The sequence below is a fragment of the Pongo pygmaeus genome, chromosome Y (assembly GCF_028885625.2).
Source record: "Pongo pygmaeus isolate AG05252 chromosome Y, NHGRI_mPonPyg2-v2.0_pri, whole genome shotgun sequence".
NCBI classification, from domain to species: Eukaryota; Metazoa; Chordata; class Mammalia; order Primates; family Hominidae; genus Pongo; species Pongo pygmaeus.
Genome location: NC_072397.2, coordinates 27,945,157 through 27,971,090, shown reverse-complemented (window position 1 = coordinate 27,971,090; position 25,934 = coordinate 27,945,157). Strand labels below are relative to the sequence as shown.

The 25,934-nt window shown below is 33.1% G+C and overlaps 1 protein-coding gene across 2 annotated transcripts in view; it reads left to right on the top strand.

The window, feature by feature from the left end:
- LOC129025944 (deleted in azoospermia protein 1-like) overlaps positions 1 to 25,934 on the top strand; it is a 72,602-nt gene that overhangs the window by 38,628 nt on the left and 8,040 nt on the right. Inside the window, exons 19-29 of one of the 2 annotated variants that reach the window (XM_054473488.2) lie at positions 1,929 to 2,000; positions 4,360 to 4,449; positions 6,796 to 6,867; positions 9,226 to 9,315; positions 11,663 to 11,734; positions 14,112 to 14,201; positions 16,529 to 16,600; positions 18,958 to 19,047; positions 21,375 to 21,446; positions 23,802 to 23,873; positions 24,630 to 24,664. In XM_054473488.2, coding sequence (XP_054329463.1) covers positions 1,929 to 2,000; positions 4,360 to 4,449; positions 6,796 to 6,867; positions 9,226 to 9,315; positions 11,663 to 11,734; positions 14,112 to 14,201; positions 16,529 to 16,600; positions 18,958 to 19,047; positions 21,375 to 21,446; positions 23,802 to 23,873; positions 24,630 to 24,664 — 827 coding nt within the window. The remainder of the gene's footprint in view (positions 1 to 1,928; positions 2,001 to 4,359; positions 4,450 to 6,795; positions 6,868 to 9,225; positions 9,316 to 11,662; positions 11,735 to 14,111; positions 14,202 to 16,528; positions 16,601 to 18,957; positions 19,048 to 21,374; positions 21,447 to 23,801; positions 23,874 to 24,629; positions 24,665 to 25,934) is intronic. The other variant, XM_054473489.2, reaches the window with a different exon arrangement.

The following is a 25,934-nucleotide window of genomic DNA, read 5'->3' as shown; positions in this document are numbered from 1 at the left end:
CTCTGGGTCTGTTTTCAACGATACAACTCTTATCTATGACCCGTAATCATATGTGTGGTAACAAATTCAAAGAATTAATATCTTTGAGGATGCTACAATTCTATTTCCAGAAAATTGGGAAGATTGAGGTTTTCCATGTAGAAGTAACAACAAGAACTTCAGGGATTAGAAACCTAAAGTACTTCTTTTTTTCTATTCTGTTTCTTTCATTATAACAAAGGAGCCATCATGATAAATACTTCAATATTATGTAACTCACGGGTTTTTGAAAATGTGTAGGAGTATTTACATAATTTTGGTTACTTTTTTTTTTTTTTTTTAAAAGATTCCACTGCACTGGCCTGTTGGGGCGCAAAGGAGTTATGTTGTTCCTCTGGTAAAGCGAATTAGTGAAACATATACTTCCTCTTCTTTCTTGATTTTTTGTGTGTCGTATGTGCCTATAAATATTTTAAATCATCCTTTATATTAATGTGTTACGTTTTGTTACTTTCTTTTTAACCTCCCGTGGCAGCAACAGTGCCTTTTTCTCTCTCAGGTTTTGTATACTTAAGCAATGGCGTATCCACGTAATGACAAGTGTTCAGTTACTTGTTGGTAGATTATTTAATGTAAGAAAGGTAGTCCTAATGTGGCTTTACCTAAGAACGGTAGTATTAATTTGGCTTTAGAAGAGCATGTATCTGATTAGAATCTGCGTCTGGATTTACCAAGCATAAAAAATTTGATAAAGAGAAACAGAAATGTTTTTCTGTTAATTACTCTTAAAGAAGAGTAGGATTAAAAAGAGCATTACCTCTATAACACCTGAGCTGCTTTCCCCCATGTAACTAAAATATTTGAAAGCAGTTCTTCTCATGTGTCTGCCTACTTTATTCTTCTCTAAGTTTAGCAATTAATCCAGCTATTCTTTATTTGAAATGATTTCCAGATGCCTCTGCATATAAATTGCTGACTTCTGGATATATTCTGATTCTGGAATGGGTAGAGTTCTGATAGTTTTAGATATCTGTAAATCCCATCAGTTTTTAGCATGTAGTGTCTCTGATCCTTGTTACTTTGCTATTTAAAGTAGATTTGACATACTCTGTCACTTATTGGTGATAAATAACGTTTATTTCCTTCTTAGTTCATTTTATTTATATCTTAGTTGAAAAGACATTTTCTTTGATGGAAAATAAAGTAACAGAATCGTAGTGAAATAGTTATTCAGTGTTTCTCATTTGTTGACGTTTTCCCTGTGCTTGAAACACGTACGGTATACCTCATCTTCTTTTTCCTTCTCTGACCAATGGCTAGAATAAAAGCCCTACTTTTAACATTTACTGTGAGCCATTACCGAACCTGGGTGTATTCATGCCTGCTGCGTACCTATATGTATTCAAACAATTAGTATTTATTGAAACATATGAGACTTTATACTGTCTCTTTTCCAGTATTGGATTATATACTGCACTTAGTTTTTCAACATAAAGTACAGAAAACGCCATAAATTCTGTAGAACTACATATTACCTTATAATATTGTCAAACACAAATCAGTCCGGAAGCATTTTTACAGCGAAATAGCAAATGTATTAATTTAACTTACATTGAACTCTGTCTTAATGTAGCCTTATCACCAGTGTAAGAAATAACTTCTGGGTGGGCATAAGTACACAATATAAGTAAGGTTAAGTTTGCCTGGTGAAATAGCCAGTTCTTTTGTCATTTGTCTGTTCCCCCTCCACGCCCAACCGTAGGACTTGACCGAGAATAATACATTCTTCATAAATCAGTCAGTCATACACAATTCTGCATTGTTGTATATAGAAAAATAATTAGTATTTCAATGTTTTTCATATTTTTGTTCTACTGGGAATATTTCTTTCTAATTAAAAAAAAAGTTTTACCTTATTAATTCATTCTTTCTGTATAATTTATTTTCAGGCATATCGTACTTATCCAAATGCACCAGTTCAGGTCATCACTAGATATCAGTCGCCTGTATATAATTATCAGGTAATGTAAGAGGAAGTAAAATGATTTGCTTTCCGATATTATAGAGGCCTTTAACTTGTTTATACAAATTTCCTGAATAGTTTGTCATTTTAAACTAGTGAAGTGTACCTAAAATTTAAGGCAACACTTAGAATTAGTGTAGAATGAAGACCTCTGTCTTATTTAGAAGTAATGAAGTAATATTTTGACAGGAATATACTTGGCAGTAACTTTTCTGTAGAACAGATTTCTGAGATTTGGTGTCCCCTTCTTCATTTCTGGATTGTAGTTTTCATCTTTGCTGTCAAATAACTGAATGAAACATCCAAAGTTGACTTTGCTGAATTTTGTTAGGGAGATAGAGTGAAGTAAAATTATGATCCACTTTTTAGAGCACAGAATTCCAATTATATTTTCATTTTAGCTGGCTGTTTCACGGTAGTAATTCTCTGGATCTCTTTTCATAGATAGGACTATGTCTGTGACCCCTAATTATATCTATGGTGATAAACTGAAAGAGCTACTATCTTTGAGGTTTCCACATTGCCAACTCCAGAAAATTTGGAGAAAGGTGAAGTTTCATATATAAAAGTAACAAGAATGTCATGGACTAAAAACATAAAGTACTTAAGTTTTCCATTCTGTTACTTTTATTATAATGAAAAAGGAGACAGCAGGATAAGTACTTCAATATTGTGTTTCTCATGTGTTTTTGAAAATGTGTAGGAATATTTTAATAGTTTTGGTGTCCGTTTTTTTTTTGGTTTTTTTTGTTTGTTTGTTTGTTTTTTTAAAGATGCCACCATAGTGGCCTGTTGGAGAGCAAAGGGATTGTGTTGTACTTGACGTTAAGTGAATTAGCCAAACGTACACTTCCTGTTCATTCTTGATTTTTTTCCATGTCATATGTGCCTATAAATATGTTTAAATGATTCTTTATATTAATGTTTTATTTATTTGTTTTTTTACTTTCTTGTTAACCCGATTATAAACTCCAATGGGAGCAACAGTGCCTTTTTTGCTCTCAGGTTTTTATGTGCTTAAGCAATGGCAGGTCCACATAGTGATAGACTATATAATCAAAGAAAGGTAGTATTCACGAGGCTTTAGAATTAGTATGTATCTGCGTAGCATCTGCCTCTGGCTTTACCAGCAATAGAACATTTGTAGAAGAGAAACAGAAATGCTTTGCTGTTAATTACTCTTAAATAAGAATAGGAATAAACAAGAGTATTACCTCTAAACCACCTGAGCTGCTTTCCCCCCTTATAACCAGTTCCTAAAGTGCATGAAAGCAGCTCTCCTTACGTGTCTGCCCACTTTATTCTTCTGTAAGTTTAGCAGTTCATCTAGCTACTCTTTATTTGAAATGATTTCCAGATGCCTCCTCATGTAAATTGCTGACTTCTGGATATATTCTGGTTCTGGAATGGGTAGATTTCCGATGTGGTTTGATATATATATATAAATCGCGTGAGCTTCTGGCATCTGATTTCTCTGATCCTGCTTACATTGATATTTAAAGTAGGATTTGACATACTCTATCACTTACTGTTGATAAATAATGTTTGTATTCTTCTTAGTCTATTTTATTTATGTGTCAGTTTAAAAGACATATTCTTTGATGGAAAATAAAGTAACAAAATAATAGTGAACCAGTTGTGCAGTGTCTCTAATTTGTTGACATTTTCCACGTGCTTGAAACATGTATGGTATACCTCTTCTTTTTCCTTCTCTGAACAGTGGCTAGAAAAAAAGCCCTACTTGTTTGTGTCATTGACTGTGAGCCATTACTGAATCTGGGTGTATTCATGTATGCTGCTGCCTGTATGTTTTCAAACAATAAGAATTTATTGAAACATACAAGACATACTTTCTCTTCTGCACTATTGGATTATAGACTGCACTTAGTTTTTCGGAATGAAGTACAGAAAAAGCCATAACATCTATAGAACTACATGTTACCCTATAATATTGTCTAATACAAAACAGTCTAGAAATATTTTTACAGAGAGATAGCAAATGTGTTAATTTAACTTACATTGCAATCTGTCTAAGTGGAGCCTTATCACCAGTGTAAGAAATAACTTCCGGGTGGGCATAAGTACCCGGCATATATAAGGTAAGCTTTGGCTGGTGAAATAGTCACTTCTTTTGTCATTTGTCTTTTCCCCCTCCCCACCCAAAGGGTAGCACTTGACAAGAGAATTTTTATTTCTTCATAAAGTCAGTCATTTAGAAATCTGCATTGCTGTACGTAGAAAAACAATTACTGTTTCAAGGTTTTTCATATTTTTGTTATATTGGGAATTGTATTTCTTTCTATTTAAAAAAACGTTTTACCGTATTAATTCATTCTTTCTGTCAACTTTATTTTCAGGCTTATTCTACTTATCCAGATTCACCAGGTCAATTTACATCTATAAATTCCGTCATCCCTGGATATCAGTTGCCTGTATATAATTATCAGGTAATTGAAGAGGGAGTAAAATGGTTTACTTTCAGCTACTATTGAGGCCTTCAACTTGTTTATACAAATTGCTTGAATAGTTTGTCATTTTAAAGTAGGGAAATGTACCTAAAATTTAAGAAATCACTTAGAATTCGTGTAATGAGGACCTCTGTGTTACTTAGAAGTGATGAAATCAGATTTTGACAGGAGTGTACTCAGCAATAACTTTTGTGTAGAACAATTTCTGAGATTTGTGTTTCCGTCTTTGTTTCAGCATGTATTTTGTTATCTTTGCTGTCAAAGAGCTGAAACATCCAGGCTGACTTTCATGAATCTTGCAGAGATATAAAGTGAAATAAAAGCTTTACCCAATTCTTAGAGCACAGAATTCCAATTGTATTTTTATTTTAGCTTGCTGCTTCATGGTAGTAGTTCTCTGGGTCTGTTTTCAACGATAACAACTCTTATCTATGACCCGTAATCATATGTCTGGTAACAAATTCAAAGAATTAATATCTTTGAGGATGCTACAATTCTATTTCCAGAAAATTGGGAAGATTGAGGTTTTCCATGTAGAAGTAACAACAAGAACTTCAGGGATTAGAAACCTAAAGTACTTCTTTTTTTCTATTCTGTTTCTTTCATTATAACAAAGGAGCCATCATGATAAATACTTCAATATTATGTAACTCACGGGTTTTTGAAAATGTGTAGGAGTATTTACATAATTTTGGTTACTTTTTTTTTTTTTTTTTAAAAAGATTCCACTGCACTGGCCTGTTGGGGCGCAAAGGAGTTATGTTGTTCCTCTGGTAAAGCGAATTAGTGAAACATATACTTCCTCTTCTTTCTTGATTTTTTGTGTGTCGTATGTGCCTATAAATATTTTAAATCATCCTTTATATTAATGTGTTACGTTTTGTTACTTTCTTTTTAACCTCCCGTGGCAGCAACAGTGCCTTTTTCTCTCTCAGGTTTTGTATACTTAAGCAATGGCGTATCCACGTAATGACAAGTGTTCAGTTACTTGTTGGTAGATTATTTAATGTAAGAAAGGTAGTCCTAATGTGGCTTTACCTAAGAACGGTAGTATTAATTTGGCTTTAGAAGAGCATGTATCTGATTAGAATCTGCGTCTGGATTTACCAAGCATAAAAAATTTGATAAAGAGAAACAGAAATGTTTTTCTGTTAATTACTCTTAAAGAAGAGTAGGATTAAAAAGAGCATTACCTCTATAACACCTGAGCTGCTTTCCCCCATGTAACTAAAATATTTGAAAGCAGTTCTTCTCATGTGTCTGCCTACTTTATTCTTCTCTAAGTTTAGCAATTAATCCAGCTATTCTTTATTTGAAATGATTTCCAGATGCCTCTGCATATAAATTGCTGACTTCTGGATATATTCTGATTCTGGAATGGGTAGAGTTCTGATAGTTTTAGATATCTGTAAATCCCATCAGTTTCTAGCATGTAGTGTCTCTGATCCTTGTTACTTTGCTATTTAAAGTAGATTTGACATATTCTGTCACTTATTGGTGATAAATAACGCTTATTTCCTTCTTAGTTCATTTTATTTATATCTTAGTTGAAAAGACATTTTCTTTGATGGAAAATAAAGTAACAGAATCGTAGTGAAATAGTTATTCAGTGTTTCTCATTTGTTGACGTTTTCCCTGTGCTTGAAACACGTACGGTATACCTCATCTTCTTTTTCCTTCTCTGACCAATGGCTAGAATAAAAGCCCTACTTTTAACATTTACTGTGAGCCATTACCGAGTCTGGGTGTATTCATGCCTGCTGCGTACCTATATGTATTCAAACAATTAGTATTTATTGAAACATATGAGACTTTATACTGTCTCTGTTCCAGTATTGGATTATATACTGCACTTAGTTTTTCAACATAAAGTACAGAAAACGCCATAAATTCTGTAGAACTACATATTACCTTATAATATTGTCAAACACAAATCAGTCCGGAAGCATTTTTACAGCGAAATAGCAAATGTATTAATTTAACTTACATTGAACTCTGTCTTAATGTAGCCTTATCACCAGTGTAAGAAATAACTTCTGGGTGGGCATAAGTACACAATATAAGTAAGGTTAAGTTTGCCTGGTGAAATAGCCAGTTCTTTTGTCATTTGTCTGTTCCCCCTCCACGCCCAACCGTAGGACTTGACCGAGAATAATACATTCTTCATAAATCAGTCAGTCATACACAATTCTGCATTGTTGTATATAGAAAAATAATTAGTATTTCAATGTTTTTCATATTTTTTTTCTACTGGGAATATTTCTTTCTAATTAAAAAAAAAGTTTTACCTTATTAATTCATTCTTTCTGTATAATTTATTTTCAGGCATATCGTACTTATCCAAATGCACCAGTTCAGGTCATCACTAGATATCAGTCGCCTGTATATAATTATCAGGTAATGTAAGAGGAAGTAAAATGATTTGCTTTCCGATATTATAGAGGCCTTTAACTTGTTTATACAAATTTCCTGAATAGTTTGTCATTTTAAACTAGTGAAGTGTACCTAAAATTTAAGGCAACACTTAGAATTAGTGTAGAATGAAGACCTCTGTCTTATTAAGAAGTAATGAAGTAATATTTTGACAGGAATATACTTGGCAGTAACTTTTCTGTAGAACAGATTTCTGAGATTTGGTGTCCCCTTCTTCATTTCTGGATTGTAGTTTTCATCTTTGCTGTCAAATAACTGAATGAAACATCCAAAGTTGACTTTGCTGAATTTTGTTAGGGAGATAGAGTGAAGTAAAATTATGATCCACTTTTTAGAGCACAGAATTCCAATTATATTTTCATTTTAGCTGGCTGTTTCACGGTAGTAATTCTCTGGATCTCTTTTCATAGATAGGACTATGTCTGTGACCCATAATTGTATCTATGGTGATAAACTGAAAGAGCTACTATCTTTGAGGTTTCCACATTGCCAACTCCAGAAAATTTGGAGAAAGGTGAAGTTTCATATATAAAAGTAACAAGAATGTCATGGACTAAAAACATAAAGTACTTAAGTTTTCCATTCTGTTACTTTTATTATAATGAAAAAGGAGACAGCAGGATAAGTACTTCAATATTGTGTTTCTCATGTGTTTTTGAAAATGTGTAGGAATATTTTAATAGTTTTGGTGTCCGTTTTTTTTTTGTTTTTTTTTGTTTGTTTTTTTTTTTTTTTTAAAGATGCCACCATAGTGGCCTGTTGGAGAGCAAAGGGATTGTGTTGTACTTGACATTAAGTGAATTAGCCAAACGTGCACTTCCTGTTCATTCTTGATTTTTTTCCATGTCATATGTGCCTATAAATATGTTTAAATGATTCTTTATATTAATGTTTTATTTATTTGTTTTTTTACTTTCTTGTTAACCCGATTATAAACTCCAATGGGAGCAACAGTGCCTTTTTTGCTCTCAGGTTTTTATGTGCTTAAGCAATGGCAGGTCCACATAATGATGGACTATATAATCAAAGGTAGTATTCACATGGCTTTAGAATTAGTATGTATCTGCGTAGCATCTGCCTCTGGCATTACCAGCAATAGAACATTTGTAGAAGAGAAACAGAAATGCTTTGCTGTTAATTACTCTTAAATAAGAATAGGAATAAACAAGAGTATTACCTCTAAACCACCTGAGCTGCTTTCCCCCCTTATCGCCAGTTCCTAAAGTGCATGAAAGCAGCTCTCCTTACGTGTCTGCCCACTTTATTCTTCTGTAAGTTTAGCAGTTCATCTGGCTACTCTTCATTTGAAATGATTTCCAGATGCCTCCTCATGTAAATTGCTGACTTCTGGATATATTCTGGTTCTGGAATGGGTAGATTTCCGATGTGGTTTGATATATATATATATAAATCGCGTGAGCTTCTGGCATCTGATTTCTCTGATCCTGCTTACATTGATATTTAAAGTAGGATTTGACATACTCTATCACTTACTGTTGATAAATAACGTTTGTATTCTTCTTAGTCTATTTTATTTATGTGTTAGTTTAAAAGACATATTCTTTGATGGAAAATAAAGTAACAAAATAATAGTGAACCAGTTGTGCAGTGTCTCTAATTTGTTGACATTTTCCACGTGCTTGAAACATGTATGGTATACCTCTTCTTTTTCCTTCTCTGAACAGTGGCTAGAAAAAAAGCCCTACTTGTTTGTGTCATTGACTGTGAGCCATTACTGAATCTGGGTGTATTCATGTATGCTGCTGCCTGTATGTTTTCAAACAATAAGAATTTATAGAAACATACAAGACATACTTTCTCTTCTGCACTATTGGATTATAGACTGCACTTAGTTTTTCGGAATGAAGTACAGAAAAAGCCATAACATCTATAGAACTACATGTTACCCTATAATATTGTCTAATACAAAACAGTCTAGAAATATTTTTACAGAGAGATAGCAAATGTGTTAATTTAACTTACATTGCAATCTGTCTAAGTGGAGCCTTATCACCAGTGTAAGAAATAACTTCTGGGTGGGCATAAGTACCCGGTATATATAAGGTAAGCTTTGGCTGGTGAAATAGTCACTTCTTTTGTCATTTGTCTCTTCCCCCTCCCCACCCAAAGGGTAGCACTTGACAAGAGAATTTTTATTTCTTCATAAAGTCAGTCATTTAGAAATCTGCATTGCTGTACGTAGAAAAACAATTACTGTTTCAAGGTTTTTCATATTTTTGTTATATTGGGAATTGTATTTCTTTCTATTTAAAAAAACGTTTTACCGTATTATTTCATTCTTTCTGTCAACTTTATTTTCAGGCTTATTCTACTTATCCAGATTCACCAGGTCAATTTACATCTATAAATTCCGTCATCCCTGGATATCAGTTGCCTGTATATAATTATCAGGTAATTGAAGAGGGAGTAAAATGGTTTACTTTCAGCTACTATTGAGGCCTTCCAACTTGTTTATACAAATTGCTTGAATAGTTTGTCATTTTAAAGTAGTGAAATGTACCTAAAATTTAAGAAATCACTTAGAATTCGTGTAATGAGGACCTCTGTGTTACTTAGAAGTGATGAAATCAGATTTTGACAGGAGTGTACTCAGCAATAACTTTTGTGTAGAACAATTTCTGAGATTTGTGTTTCCGTCTTTGTTTCAGCATGTATTTTGTTATCTTTGCTGTCAAAGAGCTGAAACATCCAGGCTGACTTCCATGAATCTTGAAGAGATATAAAGTGAAATAAAAGCTTTACCCAATTCTTAGAGCACAGAATTCCAATTGTATTTTTATTTTAGCTTGCTGCTTCATGGTAGTAGTTCTCTGGGTCTGTTTTCAACGATAACAACTCTTATCTATGACCCGTAATCATATGTCTGGTAACAAATTCAAAGAATTAATATCTTTGAGGATGCTACAATTCTGTTTCCAGAAAATTGGGAAGATTGAGGTTTTCCATGTAGAAGTAACAACAAGAACTTCAGGGATTAGAAACCTAAAGTACTTCTTTTTTTCTATTCTGTTTCTTTCATTATAACAAAGGAGCCATCATGATAAATACTTCAATATTATGTAACTCACGGGTTTTTGAAAATGTGTAGGAGTATTTACATAATTTTGGTTACTTTTTTTTTTTTTTTTAAAAAAGATTCCACTGCACTGGCCTGTTGGGGCGCAAAGGAGTTATGTTGTTCCTCTGGTAAAGCGAATTAGTGAAACATATACTTCCTCTTCTTTCTTGATTTTTTGTGTGTCGTATGTGCCTATAAATATTTTAAATCATCCTTTATATTAATGTGTTACGTTTTGTTACTTTCTTTTTAACCTCCCATGGCAGCAACAGTGCCTTTTTCTCTCTCAGGTTTTGTATACTTAAGCAATGGCGTATCCACGTAATGACAAGTGTTCAGTTACTTGTTGGTAGATTATTTAATGTAAGAAAGGTAGTCCTAATGTGGCTTTACCTAAGAACGGTAGTATTAATTTGGCTTTAGAAGAGCATGTATCTGATTAGAATCTGCGTCTGGATTTACCAAGCATAAAAAATTTGATAAAGAGAAACAGAAATGTTTTTCTGTTAATTACTCTTAAAGAAGAGTAGGATTAAAAAGAGCATTACCTCTATAACACCTGAGCTGCTTTCCCCCATGTAACTAAAATATTTGAAAGCAGTTCTTCTCATGTGTCTGCCTACTTTATTCTTCTCTAAGTTTAGCAATTAATCCAGCTATTCTTTATTTGAAATGATTTCCAGATGCCTCTGCATATAAATTGCTGACTTCTGGATATATTCTGATTCTGGAATGGGTAGAGTTCTGATAGTTTTAGATATCTGTAAATCCCATCAGTTTCTAGCATGTAGTGTCTCTGATCCTTGTTACTTTGCTATTTAAAGTAGATTTGACATATTCTGTCACTTATTGGTGATAAATAACGCTTATTTCCTTCTTAGTTCATTTTATTTATATCTTAGTTGAAAAGACATTTTCTTTGATGGAAAATAAAGTAACAGAATCGTAGTGAAATAGTTATTCAGTGTTTCTCATTTGTTGACGTTTTCCCTGTGCTTGAAACACATACGGTATACCTCATCTTCTTTTTCCTTCTCTGACCAATGGCTAGAATAAAAGCCCTACTTTTAACATTTACTGTGAGCCATTACCGAGTCTGGGTGTATTCATGCCTGCTGCGTACCTATATGTATTCAAACAATTAGTATTTATTGAAACATATGAGACTTTATACTGTCTCTGTTCCAGTATTGGATTATATACTGCACTTAGTTTTTCAACATAAAGTACAGAAAACGCCATAAATTCTGTAGAACTACATATTACCTTATAATATTGTCAAACACAAATCAGTCCGGAAGCATTTTTACAGCGAAATAGCAAATGTATTAATTTAACTTACATTGAACTCTGTCTTAATGTAGCCTTATCACCAGTGTAAGAAATAACTTCTGGGTGGGCATAAGTACACAATATAAGTAAGGTTAAGTTTGCCTGGTGAAATAGCCAGTTCTTTTGTCATTTGTCTGTTCCCCCTCCACGCCCAACCGTAGGACTTGACCGAGAATAATACATTCTTCATAAATCAGTCAGTCATACACAATTCTGCATTGTTGTATATAGAAAAATAATTAGTATTTCAGTGTTTTTCATATTTTTGTTCTACTGGGAATATTTCTTTCTAATTAAAAAAAAAGTTTTACCTTATTAATTCATTCTTTCTGTATAATTTATTTTCAGGCATATCGTACTTATCCAAATGCACCAGTTCAGGTCATCACTAGATATCAGTCGCCTGTATATAATTATCAGGTAATGTAAGAGGAAGTAAAATGATTTGCTTTCCGATATTATAGAGGCCTTTAACTTGTTTATACAAATTTCCTGAATAGTTTGTCATTTTAAACTAGTGAAGTGTACCTAAAATTTAAGGCAACACTTAGAATTAGTGTAGAATGAAGACCTCTGTCTTATTAAGAAGTAATGAAGTAATATTTTGACAGGAATATACTTGGCAGTAACTTTTCTGTACTTGGCAGTAACTTTTTTGTAGAACAGATTTCTGAGATTTGGTGTCCCCTTCTTCATTTCTGGATTGTAGTTTTCATCTTTGCTGTCAAATAACTGAATGAAACATCCAAAGTTGACTTTGCTGAATTTTGTTAGGGAGATAGAGTGAAGTAAAATTATGATCCACTTTTTAGAGCACAGAATTCCAATTATATTTTCATTTTAGCTGGCTGTTTCACGGTAGTAATTCTCTGGATCTCTTTTCATAGATAGGACTATGTCTGTGACCCATAATTGTATCTATGGTGATAAACTGTAAGAGCTACTATCTTTGAGGTTTCCACATTGCCAACTCCAGAAAATTTGGAGAAAGGTGAAGTTTCATATATAAAAGTAACAAGAATGTCATGGACTAAAAACATAAAGTACTTAAGTTTTCCATTCTGTTACTTTTATTATAATGAAAAAGGAGACAGCAGGATAAGTACTTCAATATTGTGTTTCTCATGTGTTTTTGAAAATGTGTAGGAATATTTTAATAGTTTTGGTGTCCGTTTATTTTTGGTTTTTTTTGTTTGTTTTTTTTTTTTTTTAAAGATGCCACCATAGTGGCCTGTTGGAGAGCAAAGGGATTGTGTTGTACTTGACATTAAGTGAATTAGCCAAACGTACACTTCCTGTTCATTCTTGATTTTTTTCCATGTCATATGTGCCTATAAATATGTTTAAATGATTCTTTATATTAATGTTTTATTTATTTGTTTTTTTACTTTCTTGTTAACCCGATTATAAACTCCAATGGGAGCAACAGTGCCTTTTTTGCTCTCAGGTTTTTATGTGCTTAAGCAATGGCAGGTCCACATAATGATGGACTATATAATCAAAGGTAGTATTCACATGGCTTTAGAATTAGTATGTATCTGCGTAGCATCTGCCTCTGGCATTACCAGCAATAGAACATTTGTAGAAGAGAAACAGAAATGCTTTGCTGTTAATTACTCTTAAATAAGAATAGGAATAAACAAGAGTATTACCTCTAAACCACCTGAGCTGCTTTCCCCCCTTATCGCCAGTTCCTAAAGTGCATGAAAGCAGCTCTCCTTACGTGTCTGCCCACTTTATTCTTCTGTAAGTTTAGCAGTTCATCTAGCTACTCTTCATTTGAAATGATTTCCAGATGCCTCCTCATGTAAATTGCTGACTTCTGGATATATTCTGGTTCTGGAATGGGTAGATTTCCGATGTGGTTTGATATATATATATATAAATCGCGTGAGCTTCTGGCATCTGATTTCTCTGATCCTGCTTACATTGATATTTAAAGTAGGATTTGACATACTCTATCACTTACTGTTGATAAATAACGTTTGTATTCTTCTTAGTCTATTTTATTTATGTGTTAGTTTAAAAGACATATTCTTTGATGGAAAATAAAGTAACAAAATAATAGTGAACCAGTTGTGCAGTGTCTCTAATTTGTTGACATTTTCCACGTGCTTGAAACATGTATGGTATACCTCTTCTTTTTCCTTCTCTGAACAGTGGCTAGAAAAAAAGCCCTACTTGTTTGTGTCATTGACTGTGAGCCATTACTGAATCTGGGTGTATTCATGTATGCTGTTGCCTGTATGTTTTCAAACAATAAGAATTTATTGAAACATACGAGACATACTTTCTCTTCTGCACTATTGGATTATAGACTGCACTTAGTTTTTCGGAATGAAGTACAGAAAAAGCCATAACATCTATAGAACTACATGTTACCCTATAATATTGTCTAATACAAAACAGTCTAGAAATATTTTTACAGAGAGATAGCAAATGTGTTAATTTAACTTACATTGCAATCTGTCTAAGTGGAGCCTTATCACCAGTGTAAGAAATAACTTCTGGGTGGGCATAAGTACCCGGTATATATAAGGTAAGCTTTGGCTGGTGAAATAGTCACTTCTTTTGTCATTTGTCTCTTCCCCCTCCCCACCCAAAGGGTAGCACTTGACAAGAGAATTTTTATTTCTTCATAAAGTCAGTCATTTAGAAATCTGCATTGCTGTACGTAGAAAAACAATTACTGTTTCAAGGTTTTTCATATTTTTGTTATATTGGGAATTGTATTTCTTTCTATTTAAAAAAACGTTTTACCGTATTAATTCATTCTTTCTGTCAACTTTATTTTCAGGCTTATTCTACTTATCCAGATTCACCAGGTCAATTTACATCTATAAATTCCGTCATCCCTGGATATCAGTTGCCTGTATATAATTATCAGGTAATTGAAGAGGGAGTAAAATGGTTTACTTTCAGCTACTATTGAGGCCTTCCAACTTGTTTATACAAATTGCTTGAATAGTTTGTCATTTTAAAGTAGTGAAATGTACCTAAAATTTAAGAAATCACTTAGAATTCGTGTAATGAGGACCTCTGTGTTACTTAGAAGTGATGAAATCAGATTTTGACAGGAGTGTACTCAGCAATAACTTTTGTGTAGAACAATTTCTGAGATTTGTGTTTCCGTCTTTGTTTCAGCATGTATTTTGTTATCTTTGCTGTCAAAGAGCTGAAACATCCAGGCTGACTTCCATGAATCTTGCAGAGATATAAAGTGAAATAAAAGCTTTACCCAATTCTTAGAGCACAGAATTCCAATTGTATTTTTATTTTAGCTTGCTGCTTCATGGTAGTAGTTCTCTGGGTCTGTTTTCAACGATAACAACTCTTATCTATGACCCGTAATCATATGTCTGGTAACAAATTCAAAGAATTAATATCTTTGAGGATGCTACAATTCTGTTTCCAGAAAATTGGGAAGATTGAGGTTTTCCATGTAGAAGTAACAACAAGAACTTCAGGGATTAGAAACCTAAAGTACTTCTTTTTTTCTATTCTGTTTCTTTCATTATAACAAAGGAGCCATCATGATAAATACTTCAATATTATGTAACTCACGGGTTTTTGAAAATGTGTAGGAGTATTTACATAATTTTGGTTACTTTTTTTTTTTTTTTTTTAAAAGATTCCACTGCACTGGCCTGTTGGGGCGCAAAGGAGTTATGTTGTTCCTCTGGTAAAGCGAATTAGTGAAACATATACTTCCTCTTCTTTCTTGATTTTTTGTGTGTCATATGTGCCTATAAATATTTTGAATCATGCTTTATATTAATGTGTTAAGTTTTGTTACTTTCTCTTTAACGTCCCATGGCAGCAACAGTGCCTTTTTCTCTCTCAGGTTTTGTATGCTTAAGCAATGGCTTATCCACGTAATGACAAGTGTTCAGTTACTTGTTGGTAGATTATTTAATGTAAGAAAGGTAGTCCTAATGTGGCTTTACCTAAGAACGGTAGTATTAATTTGGCTTTAGAAGAGCATTTATCTGATTAGAATCTGCGTCTGGATTTACCAAGCATAAAAAATTTGATAAAGAGAAACAGAAATGTTTTTCTGTTAATTACTCTTAAAGAAGAATACGATTAAAAAGAGCATTACCTCTATAACACCTGAGCTGCTTTCCCCCATGTAACTAAAATATTTGAAAGCAGTTCTTCTCATGTGTCTGCCTACTTTATTCTTCTCTAAGTTTAGCAATTAATCCAGCTATTCTTTCTTTGAAATGATTTCCAGATGCCTCTTCATATAAATTGCTGACTTCTGGATATATTCTGATTCTGGAATGGGTAGATTTCTGATAGTTTTAGATATCTGTAAATCCCATCAGTTTCTAGCGTGTAGTGTCTCTGATCCTTGTTGCTTTGCTATTTAAAGTAGATTTGACATATTCTGTCACTTATTGGTGATAAATAACGTTTATTTCCTTCTTAGTTCATTTTATTTATATCTTAGTTGAAAAGACATTTTCTTTGATGGAAAATAAAGTAACAGAATAGTAGTGAAATAGTTATTCAGTGTTTCTCATTTGTTGACGTTTTCCCTGTGCTTGAAACATGTACGGTATACCTCATCAATGGCTAGAATAAAAGCCCTACTTCTAACATTTACTGTGAGCCATTACCGTATCTGGGTGTATTCATGCCTGCTGCGTACCTATATGTGTTCAAACAATTAGTATTTATTGAAACATATGAGACTTTATACTTTCTCTTTTCCAGTATTGGATTATATACTGCACTTAGTTTTTCAACTTAAAGTACGGAAAACGCCGTAAATTCTGTAGAACTACATATTACCTTATAGTATTGTCAAACACAAATCAGTCCGGAAGCATTTTTACAGCGAAATGGCAAATGTATTAATTTAACTTACATTGAACTCTGTCTTCATGCAGCCTTATCACCAGTGAAAGAAATAACTTCTGGGTGGGCATAAGTACACAATATAAGTAAGGTTAACTTTGCCTGGTGAAATAGCCAATTATTTTGTCATTTGTCTGTTCCCCCTCCACGCCCAACCGTAGGACTTGACCGAGAATAATACATTCTTCATAAATCAGTCAGTCATTTACAATTCTGCATTGTTGTGTATAGAAAAATAATTAGTATTTCAATGTTTTTCATATTTTTGTTCTACTGGGAATATTTCTTTCTAATTAAAAAAAAAGTTTTACCTTATTAATTCATTCTTTCTGTATAATTTATTTTCAGGCATATCGTACTTATCCAAATGCACCAGTTCAGGTCATCACTAGATATCAGTCGCCTGTATATAATTATCAGGTAATGTAAGAGGAAGTAAAATGATTTGCTTTCCGATATTATAGAGGCCTTTAACTTGTTTATACAAATTTCCTGAATAGTTTGTCATTTTAAACTAGTGAAGTGTACCTAAAATTTAAGGCAACACTTAGAATTAGTGTAGAATGAAGACCTCTGTCTTATTAAGAAGTAATGAAGTAATATTTTGACAGGAATATACTTGGCAGTAACTTTTCTGTAGAACAGATTTCTGAGATTTGGTGTCCCCTTCTTCATTTCTGGATTGTAGTTTTCATCTTTGCTGTCAAATAACTGAATGAAACATCCAAAGTTGACTTTGCTGAATTTTGTTAGGGAGATAGAGTGAAGTAAAATTATGATCCACTTTTTAGAGCACAGAATTCCAATTATATTTTCATTTTAGCTGGCTGTTTCACGGTAGTAATTCTCTGGATCTCTTTTCATAGATAGGACTATGTCTGTGACCCATAATTATATCTATGGTGATAAACTGAAAGAGCTACTATCTTTGAGGTTTCCACATTGCCAACTCCAGAAAATTTGGAGAAAGGTGAAGTTTCATATATAAAAGTAACAAGAATGTCATGGACTAAAAACATAAAGTACTTAAGTTTTCCATTCTGTTACTTTTATTATAGTGAAAAAGGAGACAGCAGGATAAGTACTTCAATATTGTGTTTCTCATGTGTTTTTGAAAATGTGTAGGAATATTTTAATAGTTTTGGTGTCCGTTTTTTTTTTGTTTTTTTTTGTTTGTTTGTTTGTTTTTTTAAAGATGCCACCATAGTGGCCTGTTGGAGAGCAAAGGGATTGTGTTGTACTTGACATTAAGTGAATTAGCCAAACGTACACTTCCTGTTCATTCTTGATTTTTTTCCATGTCATATGTGCCTATAAATATGTTTAAATGATTCTTTATATTAATGTTTTATTTATTTGTTTTTTTACTTTCTTGTTAACCCGATTATAAACTCCAATGGGAGCAACAGTGCCTTTTTTGCTCTCAGGTTTTTATGTGCTTAAGCAATGGCAGGTCCACATAATGATAGACTATATAATCAAAGGTAGTATTCACATGGCTTTAGAATTAGTATGTATCTGTGTAGCATCTGCCTCTGGCATTACCAGCAATAGAACATTTGTAGAAGAGAAACAGAAATGCTTTGCTGTTAATTACTCTTAAATAAGAATAGGAATAAACAAGAGTATTACCTCTAAACCACCTGAGCTGCTTTCCCCCCTTATCGCCAGTTCCTAAAGTGCATGAAAGCAGCTCTCCTTACGTGTCTGCCCACTTTATTCTTCTGTAAGTTTAGCAGTTCATCTAGCTACTCTTCATTTGAAATGATTTCCAGATGCCTCCTCATGTAAATTGCTGACTTCTGGATATATTCTGGTTCTGGAATGGGTAGATTTCCGATGTGGTTTGATACATATATGTGTAAATCGCGTGAGCTTCTGGCATCTGATTTCTCTGATCCTGCTTACATTGATATTTAAAGTAGGATTTGACATACTCCATCACTTACTGTTGATAAATAACGTTTGTATTCTTCTTAGTCTATTTTATTTATGTGTTAGTTTAAAAGACATATTCTTTGATGGAAAATAAAGTAACAAAATAATAGTGAACCAGTTGTGCAGTGTCTCTAATTTGTTGACATTTTCCACGTGCTTGAAACATGTATGGTATACCTCTTCTTTTTCCTTCTCTGAACAGTGGCTAGAAAAAAAGCCCTACTTGTTTGTGTCATTGACTGTGAGCCATTACTGAATCTGGGTGTATTCATGTATGCTGTTGCCTGTATGTTTTCAAACAATAAGAATTTATTGAAACATACGAGACATACTTTCTCTTCTGCACTATTGGATTATAGACTGCACTTAGTTTTTCGGAATGAAGTACAGAAAAAGCCATAACATCTATAGAACTACATGTTACCCTATAATATTGTCTAATACAAAACAGTCTAGAAATATTTTTACAGAGAGATAGCAAATGTGTTAATTTAACTTACATTGCAATCTGTCTAAGTGGAGCCTTATCACCAGTGTAAGAAATAACTTCTGGGTGGGCATAAGTACCCGGTATATATAAGGTAAGCTTTGGCTGGTGAAATAGTCACTTCTTTTGTCATTTGTCTCTTCCCCCTCCCCACCCAAAGGGTAGCACTTGACAAGAGAATTTTTATTTCTTCATAAAGTCAGTCATTTAGAAATCTGCATTGCTGTACGTAGAAAAACAATTACTGTTTCAAGGTTTTTCATATTTTTGTTATATTGGGAATTGTATTTCTTTCTATTTAAAAAAACGTTTTACCGTATTAATTCATTCTTTCTGTCAACTTTATTTTCAGGCTTATTCTACTTATCCAGATTCACCAGGTCAATTTACATCTATAAATTCCGTCATCCCTGGATATCAGTTGCCTGTATATAATTATCAGGTAATTGAAGAGGGAGTAAAATGGTTTACTTTCAGCTACTATTGAGGCCTTCCAACTTGTTTATACAAATTGCTTGAATAGTTTGTCATTTTAAAGTAGTGAAATGTACCTAAAATTTAAGAAATCACTTAGAATTCGTGTAATGAGGACCTCTGTGTTACTTAGAAGTGATGAAATCAGATTTTGACAGGAGTGTACTCAGCAATAACTTTTGTGTAGAACAATTTCTGAGATTTGTGTTTCCGTCTTTGTTTCAGCATGTATTTTGTTATCTTTGCTGTCAAAGAGCTGAAACATCCAGGCTGACTTCCATGAATCTTGCAGAGATATAAAGTGAAATAAAAGCTTTACCCAATTCTTAGAGCACAGAATTCCAATTGTATTTTTATTTTAGCTTGCTGCTTCATGGTAGTAGTTCTCTGGGTCTGTTTTCAACGATAACAACTCTTATCTATGACCCGTAATCATATGTGTGGTAACAAATTCAAAGAATTAATATCTTTGAGGATGCTACAATTCTATTTCCAGAAAATTGGGAAGATTGAGGTTTTCCATGTAGAAGTAACAACAAGAACTTCAGGGATTAGAAACCTAAAGTACTTCTTTTTTTCTATTCTGTTTCTTTCATTATAACAAAGGAGCCATCATGATAAATACTTCAATATTATGTAACTCACGGGTTTTTGAAAATGTGTAGGAGTATTTACATAATTTTGGTTACTTTTTTTTTTTTTTTTTTAAAAGATTCCACTGCACTGGCCTGTTGGGGCGCAAAGGAGTTATGTTGTTCCTCTGGTAAAGCGAATTAGTGAAACATATACTTCCTCTTCTTTCTTGATTTTTTGTGTGTCATATGTGCCTATAAATATTTTGAATCATGCTTTATATTAATGTGTTAAGTTTTGTTACTTTCTCTTTAACGTCCCATGGCAGCAACAGTGCCTTTTTCTCTCTCAGGTTTTGTATGCTTAAGCAATGGCTTATCCACGTAATGACAAGTGTTCAGTTACTTGTTGGTAGATTATTTAATGTAAGAAAGGTAGTCCTAATGTGGCTTTACCTAAGAACGGTAGTATTAATTTGGCTTTAGAAGAGCATTTATCTGATTAGAATCTGCGTCTGGATTTACCAAGCATAAAAAATTTGATAAAGAGAAACAGAAATGTTTTTCTGTTAATTACTCTTAAAGAAGAATACGATTAAAAAGAGCATTACCTCTATAACACCTGAGCTGCTTTCCCCCATGTAACTAAAATATTTGAAAGCAGTTCTTCTCATGTGTCTGCCTACTTTATTCTTCTCTAAGTTTAGCAATTAATCCAGCTATTCTTTCTTTGAAATGATTTCCAGATGCCTCTTCATATAAATTGCTGACTTCTGGATATATTCTGATTCTGGAATGGGTAGATTTCTGATAGTTTTAGATATCTGTAAATCCCATCAGTTTCTAGCGTGTAGTGTCTCTGATCCTTGTTGCTTTGCTATTTAAAGTAGATTTGACATATTCTGTCACTTATTGGTGATAAATAACGTTTATTTCCTTCTTAGTTCATTTTATTTATATCTTAGTTGAAAAGACATTTTCTTTGATGGAAAATAAAGTAACAGAATAGTAGTGAAATAGTTATTCAGTGTTTCTCATTTGTTGACGTTTTCCCTGTGCTTGAAACATGTACGGTATACCTCATCAATGGCTAGAATAAAAGCCCTACTTCTAACATTTACTGTGAGCCATTACCGTATCTGGGTGTATTCATGCCTGCTGCGTACCTATATGTGTTCAAACAATTAGTATTTATTGAAACATATGAGACTTTATACTTTCTCTTTTCCAGTATTGGATTATATACTGCACTTAGTTTTTCAACTTAAAGTACGGAAAACGCCGTAAATTCTGTAGAACTACATATTACCTTATAGTATTGTCAAACACAAATCAGTCCGGAAGCATTTTTACAGCGAAATGGCAAATGTATTAATTTAACTTACATTGAACTCTGTCTTCATGCAGCCTTATCACCAGTGAAAGAAATAACTTCTGGGTGGGCATAAGTACACAATATAAGTAAGGTTAACTTTGCCTGGTGAAATAGCCAATTATTTTGTCATTTGTCTGTTCCCCCTCCACGCCCAACCGTAGGACTTGACCGAGAATAATACATTCTTCATAAATCAGTCAGTCATTTACAATTCTGCATTGTTGTGTATAGAAAAATAATTAGTATTTCAATGTTTTTCATATTTTTGTTCTACTGGGAATATTTCTTTCTAATTAAAAAAAAAGTTTTACCTTATTAATTCATTCTTTCTGTATAATTTATTTTCAGGCATATCGTACTTATCCAAATGCACCAGTTCAGGTCATCACTAGATATCAGTCGCCTGTATATAATTATCAGGTAATGTAAGAGGAAGTAAAATGATTTGCTTTCCGATATTATAGAGGCCTTTAACTTGTTTATACAAATTTCCTGAATAGTTTGTCATTTTAAACTAGTGAAGTGTACCTAAAATTTAAGGCAACACTTAGAATTAGTGTAGAATGAAGACCTCTGTCTTATTAAGAAGTAATGAAGTAATATTTTGACAGGAATATACTTGGCAGTAACTTTTCTGTAGAACAGATTTCTGAGATTTGGTGTCCCCTTCTTCATTTCTGGATTGTAGTTTTCATCTTTGCTGTCAAATAACTGAATGAAACATCCAAAGTTGACTTTGCTGAATTTTGTTAGGGAGATAGAGTGAAGTAAAATTATGATCCACTTTTTAGAGCACAGAATTCCAATTATATTTTCATTTTAGCTGGCTGTTTCACGGTAGTAATTCTCTGGATCTCTTTTCATAGATAGGACTATGTCTGTGACCCATAATTATATCTATGGTGATAAACTGAAAGAGCTACTATCTTTGAGGTTTCCACATTGCCAACTCCAGAAAATTTGGAGAAAGGTGAAGTTTCATATATAAAAGTAACAAGAATGTCATGGACTAAAAACATAAAGTACTTAAGTTTTCCATTCTGTTACTTTTATTATAGTGAAAAAGGAGACAGCAGGATAAGTACTTCAATATTGTGTTTCTCATGTGTTTTTGAAAATGTGTAGGAATATTTTAATAGTTTTGGTGTCCGTTTTTTTTTTGTTTTTTTTTGTTTGTTTGTTTGTTTTTTTAAAGATGCCACCATAGTGGCCTGTTGGAGAGCAAAGGGATTGTGTTGTACTTGACATTAAGTGAATTAGCCAAACGTACACTTCCTGTTCATTCTTGATTTTTTTCCATGTCATATGTGCCTATAAATATGTTTAAATGATTCTTTATATTAATGTTTTATTTATTTGTTTTTTTACTTTCTTGTTAACCCGATTATAAACTCCAATGGGAGCAACAGTGCCTTTTTTGCTCTCAGGTTTTTATGTGCTTAAGCAATGGCAGGTCCACATAATGATAGACTATATAATCAAAGGTAGTATTCACATGGCTTTAGAATTAGTATGTATCTGTGTAGCATCTGCCTCTGGCATTACCAGCAATAGAACATTTGTAGAAGAGAAACAGAAATGCTTTGCTGTTAATTACTCTTAAATAAGAATAGGAATAAACAAGAGTATTACCTCTAAACCACCTGAGCTGCTTTCCCCCCTTATCGCCAGTTCCTAAAGTGCATGAAAGCAGCTCTCCTTACGTGTCTGCCCACTTTATTCTTCTGTAAGTTTAGCAGTTCATCTAGCTACTCTTCATTTGAAATGATTTCCAGATGCCTCCTCATGTAAATTGCTGACTTCTGGATATATTCTGGTTCTGGAATGGGTAGATTTCCGATGTGGTTTGATATATATATATGTAAATCGCGTGAGCTTCTGGCATCTGATTTCTCTGATCCTGCTTACATTGATATTTAAAGTAGGATTTGACATACTCTATCACTTACTGTTGATAAATAACGTTTGTATTCTTCTTAGTCTATTTTATTTATGTGTTAGTTTAAAAGACATATTCTTTGATGGAAAATAAAGTAACAAAATAATAGTGAACCAGTTGTGCAGTGTCTCTAATTTGTTGACATTTTCCACGTGCTTGAAACATGTATGGTATACCTCTTCTTTTTCCTTCTCTGAACAGTGGCTAGAAAAAAAGCCCTACTTGTTTGTGTCATTGACTGTGAGCCATTACTGAATCTGGGTGTATTCATGTATGCTGCTGCCTGTATGTTTTCAAACAATAAGAATTTATTGAAACATACGAGACATACTTTCTCTTCTGCACTATTGGATTATAGACTGCACTTAGTTTTTCGGAATGAAGTACAGAAAAAGCCATAACATCTATAGAACTACATGTTACCCTATAATATTGTCTAATACAAAACAGTCTAGAAATATTTTTACAGGGAGATAGCAAATGTGTTAATTTAACTTACATTGCAATCTGTCTTAATGGAGCCTTATCACCAGTGTAAGAAATAACTTCTGGGTGAACATAAGTACCCGATATATATAAGGTAAACTTCGGCTGGTGAAATAGTCACTTCTTTTGTCATTTGTCTCTTCCCCCTCCCCACCCAAAGGGTAGCACTTGACAAGAGAATTTTTATTTCTTTATAAAGTCAGTCATTTAGAAATCTGCATTGCTGTACGTAGAAAAACAATTACTGTTTCAAAGTTGTTCATATTTTTGTTATATTGGTAATTGTATTTCTTTCTAATTTTAAAACACGGTTTACCGTATTCATTTTTTTCTGTAACCTTTATTTTCAGGCATTTCCTGCTTATCCAAATTCACCAATTCAGGTCACCACTGGATATCAGTTGCCTGTATATAATTATCAGGTAATGTAAGGAGTAAAATGTTTGCTTTCAGATATTATCGAGGCCTTAAAGTTGTTGATACAAATTTCCTGAATAGTTTGTCATTTTAAACTAGTGAAGTATAGGTAAAATTTAAGAAAACACTTAGAATAAGTCTAGAACGAAGACCTATGTATTACTTAGAAGTAATGGAATAATATTTTGACAGGACTATACTTGGCAATAACTTTTCTGTAGAAGAGTTTTCTGAGATTTGGCCCTTCTATATTTCAGGATATAGTTTTCATCTTTGCTGTCAAATAGCTGAATGGAACATCCAGAATGACTTTCATGAATTTTTTAGGGATATAGAGTGAATAAAATTATTACCCAATTCTTAGAGCACGTAATTCAAATTATAGTTTCATTTTAGCAGGCTGCTTCACCACAGTTGTTGTCTGGTTCTCTTTTCATAGTAGATAGGACTCTATCTATGTCCAATAATCATATCTGTCATAATAAATTGAAAGTAGTAACATCTTTGAGATTTCCACAATGCCAAATCCAAAAAATTGGGGGAAAGGTGAGGTTTTATATTTATATGTGGAAGTAACAAGAATATCAGGGATTAGAACCATAAAGCACTTATTTTTTTCCATTCCGTTTCTTTTATTATAATAACAAAGGAGCCAGTATAAGTACTTCAATATTATATATATCATGTGTTTTTGAAAATGTTTAGGAATATTTGAGTAATTTTGATTTCCTGTTTTTTTTTTTTTTTTTTTTTTTTTTAAGATGCCACTGCAGTGGCCTGTTGCGGAGCAAAGGAGGTAGGTTGTACCTCGGGTAAAGTGAATTAGCCTACCATGCACTTCCTGTTCTTTCTGGATTATTTTCCATATCATATATGCCTATAAGTATTTTTAAATGGTTCTTTATATTAATGTGTTACATTTTGTTACTTTCTTTTTAACCCAGTTGCAGTCTCCCATGGGCACAACAGTGCCTTTTTCTGTCTCAGGTTTTTGTGTGCTTAAGCAGTGGCTGGTCCACATAATAAGTGTTCAGTTACTTGTTGATAGACTGTGTAATCTAAGAAAGATAGTATTAATGTTACTTTAGAATTAGCATGTATCTGCCTAGGGTCTGCCTCTGGCTTTACCAGCCACAAAAAACTTGTTGAAGAGAAACAGAAATGTTTTGCTGTTAATTACTCTTAAATAAGAGTAGGAATAAAAAAGAGTATTACCTCTAAAACACCTGAGCTTCTTTCCCCCCTTATACCTAGTTCCGAAAATATTAGAAAGCAGCTGTTCTGATGTTTCTGCCTAGTTTATTCTTTAAGGATAGCGATTAATCTAGCTCTTATTTACTTGCAATGATTTCCAGATGCCACCTCATATAAACTGCTGACTTCTGGGTATATTCTGGTTCTGGAATGTATAGATTTCTGATGTCATTTACTATACCTATAAATCCTGTGAATTTCTGGCATGTAATTTCTCTGATCCTGATTACTTTGATATTTAAAGTAGGATTTGACATACTCTATCACTTATTGGTGATAAATAACGTTTATTTTCTTCTTAGTCCATTCTCTTTATGTGTTAGTTGAAAAGACATTTTCTTTGATGGAAAATAAAGTAACAAAATAGTAGTGAAATAGTTCTTCAGTGTCTCTCATTTATTGACATTCTGCATGTACTTGAAATGTGTAGGATTATACCTCTTCTTCTTTTTTCTTCTCTGAACAATGGCTAGAGAAAAAGCCCTACTTGTTTCTAACATTTACAGTGAGCCGTTACTGAATCTGGGTGTATTCATGTATGCTGCTTCCTATATGTTTTCAAACAATAAGTATTTATTGAAACATATAAGACATTGTACTGTCCTTCTCCAGTTTTGGATTGTATACTGCCCTTAGTTTTTCGAAATGAAGTACAGAAAAAAACATAACATCTGTAGGAGAACTACATATTACCGTGTAGTATTGTCAAACACAAAACTATCTGGAAGTATATTGACAAAGAAATAGCAAATGTATTAACTTAACTTACATTGACATCTGTCTTAATGGAGCCTTATCAGCAGTGTAAGAAA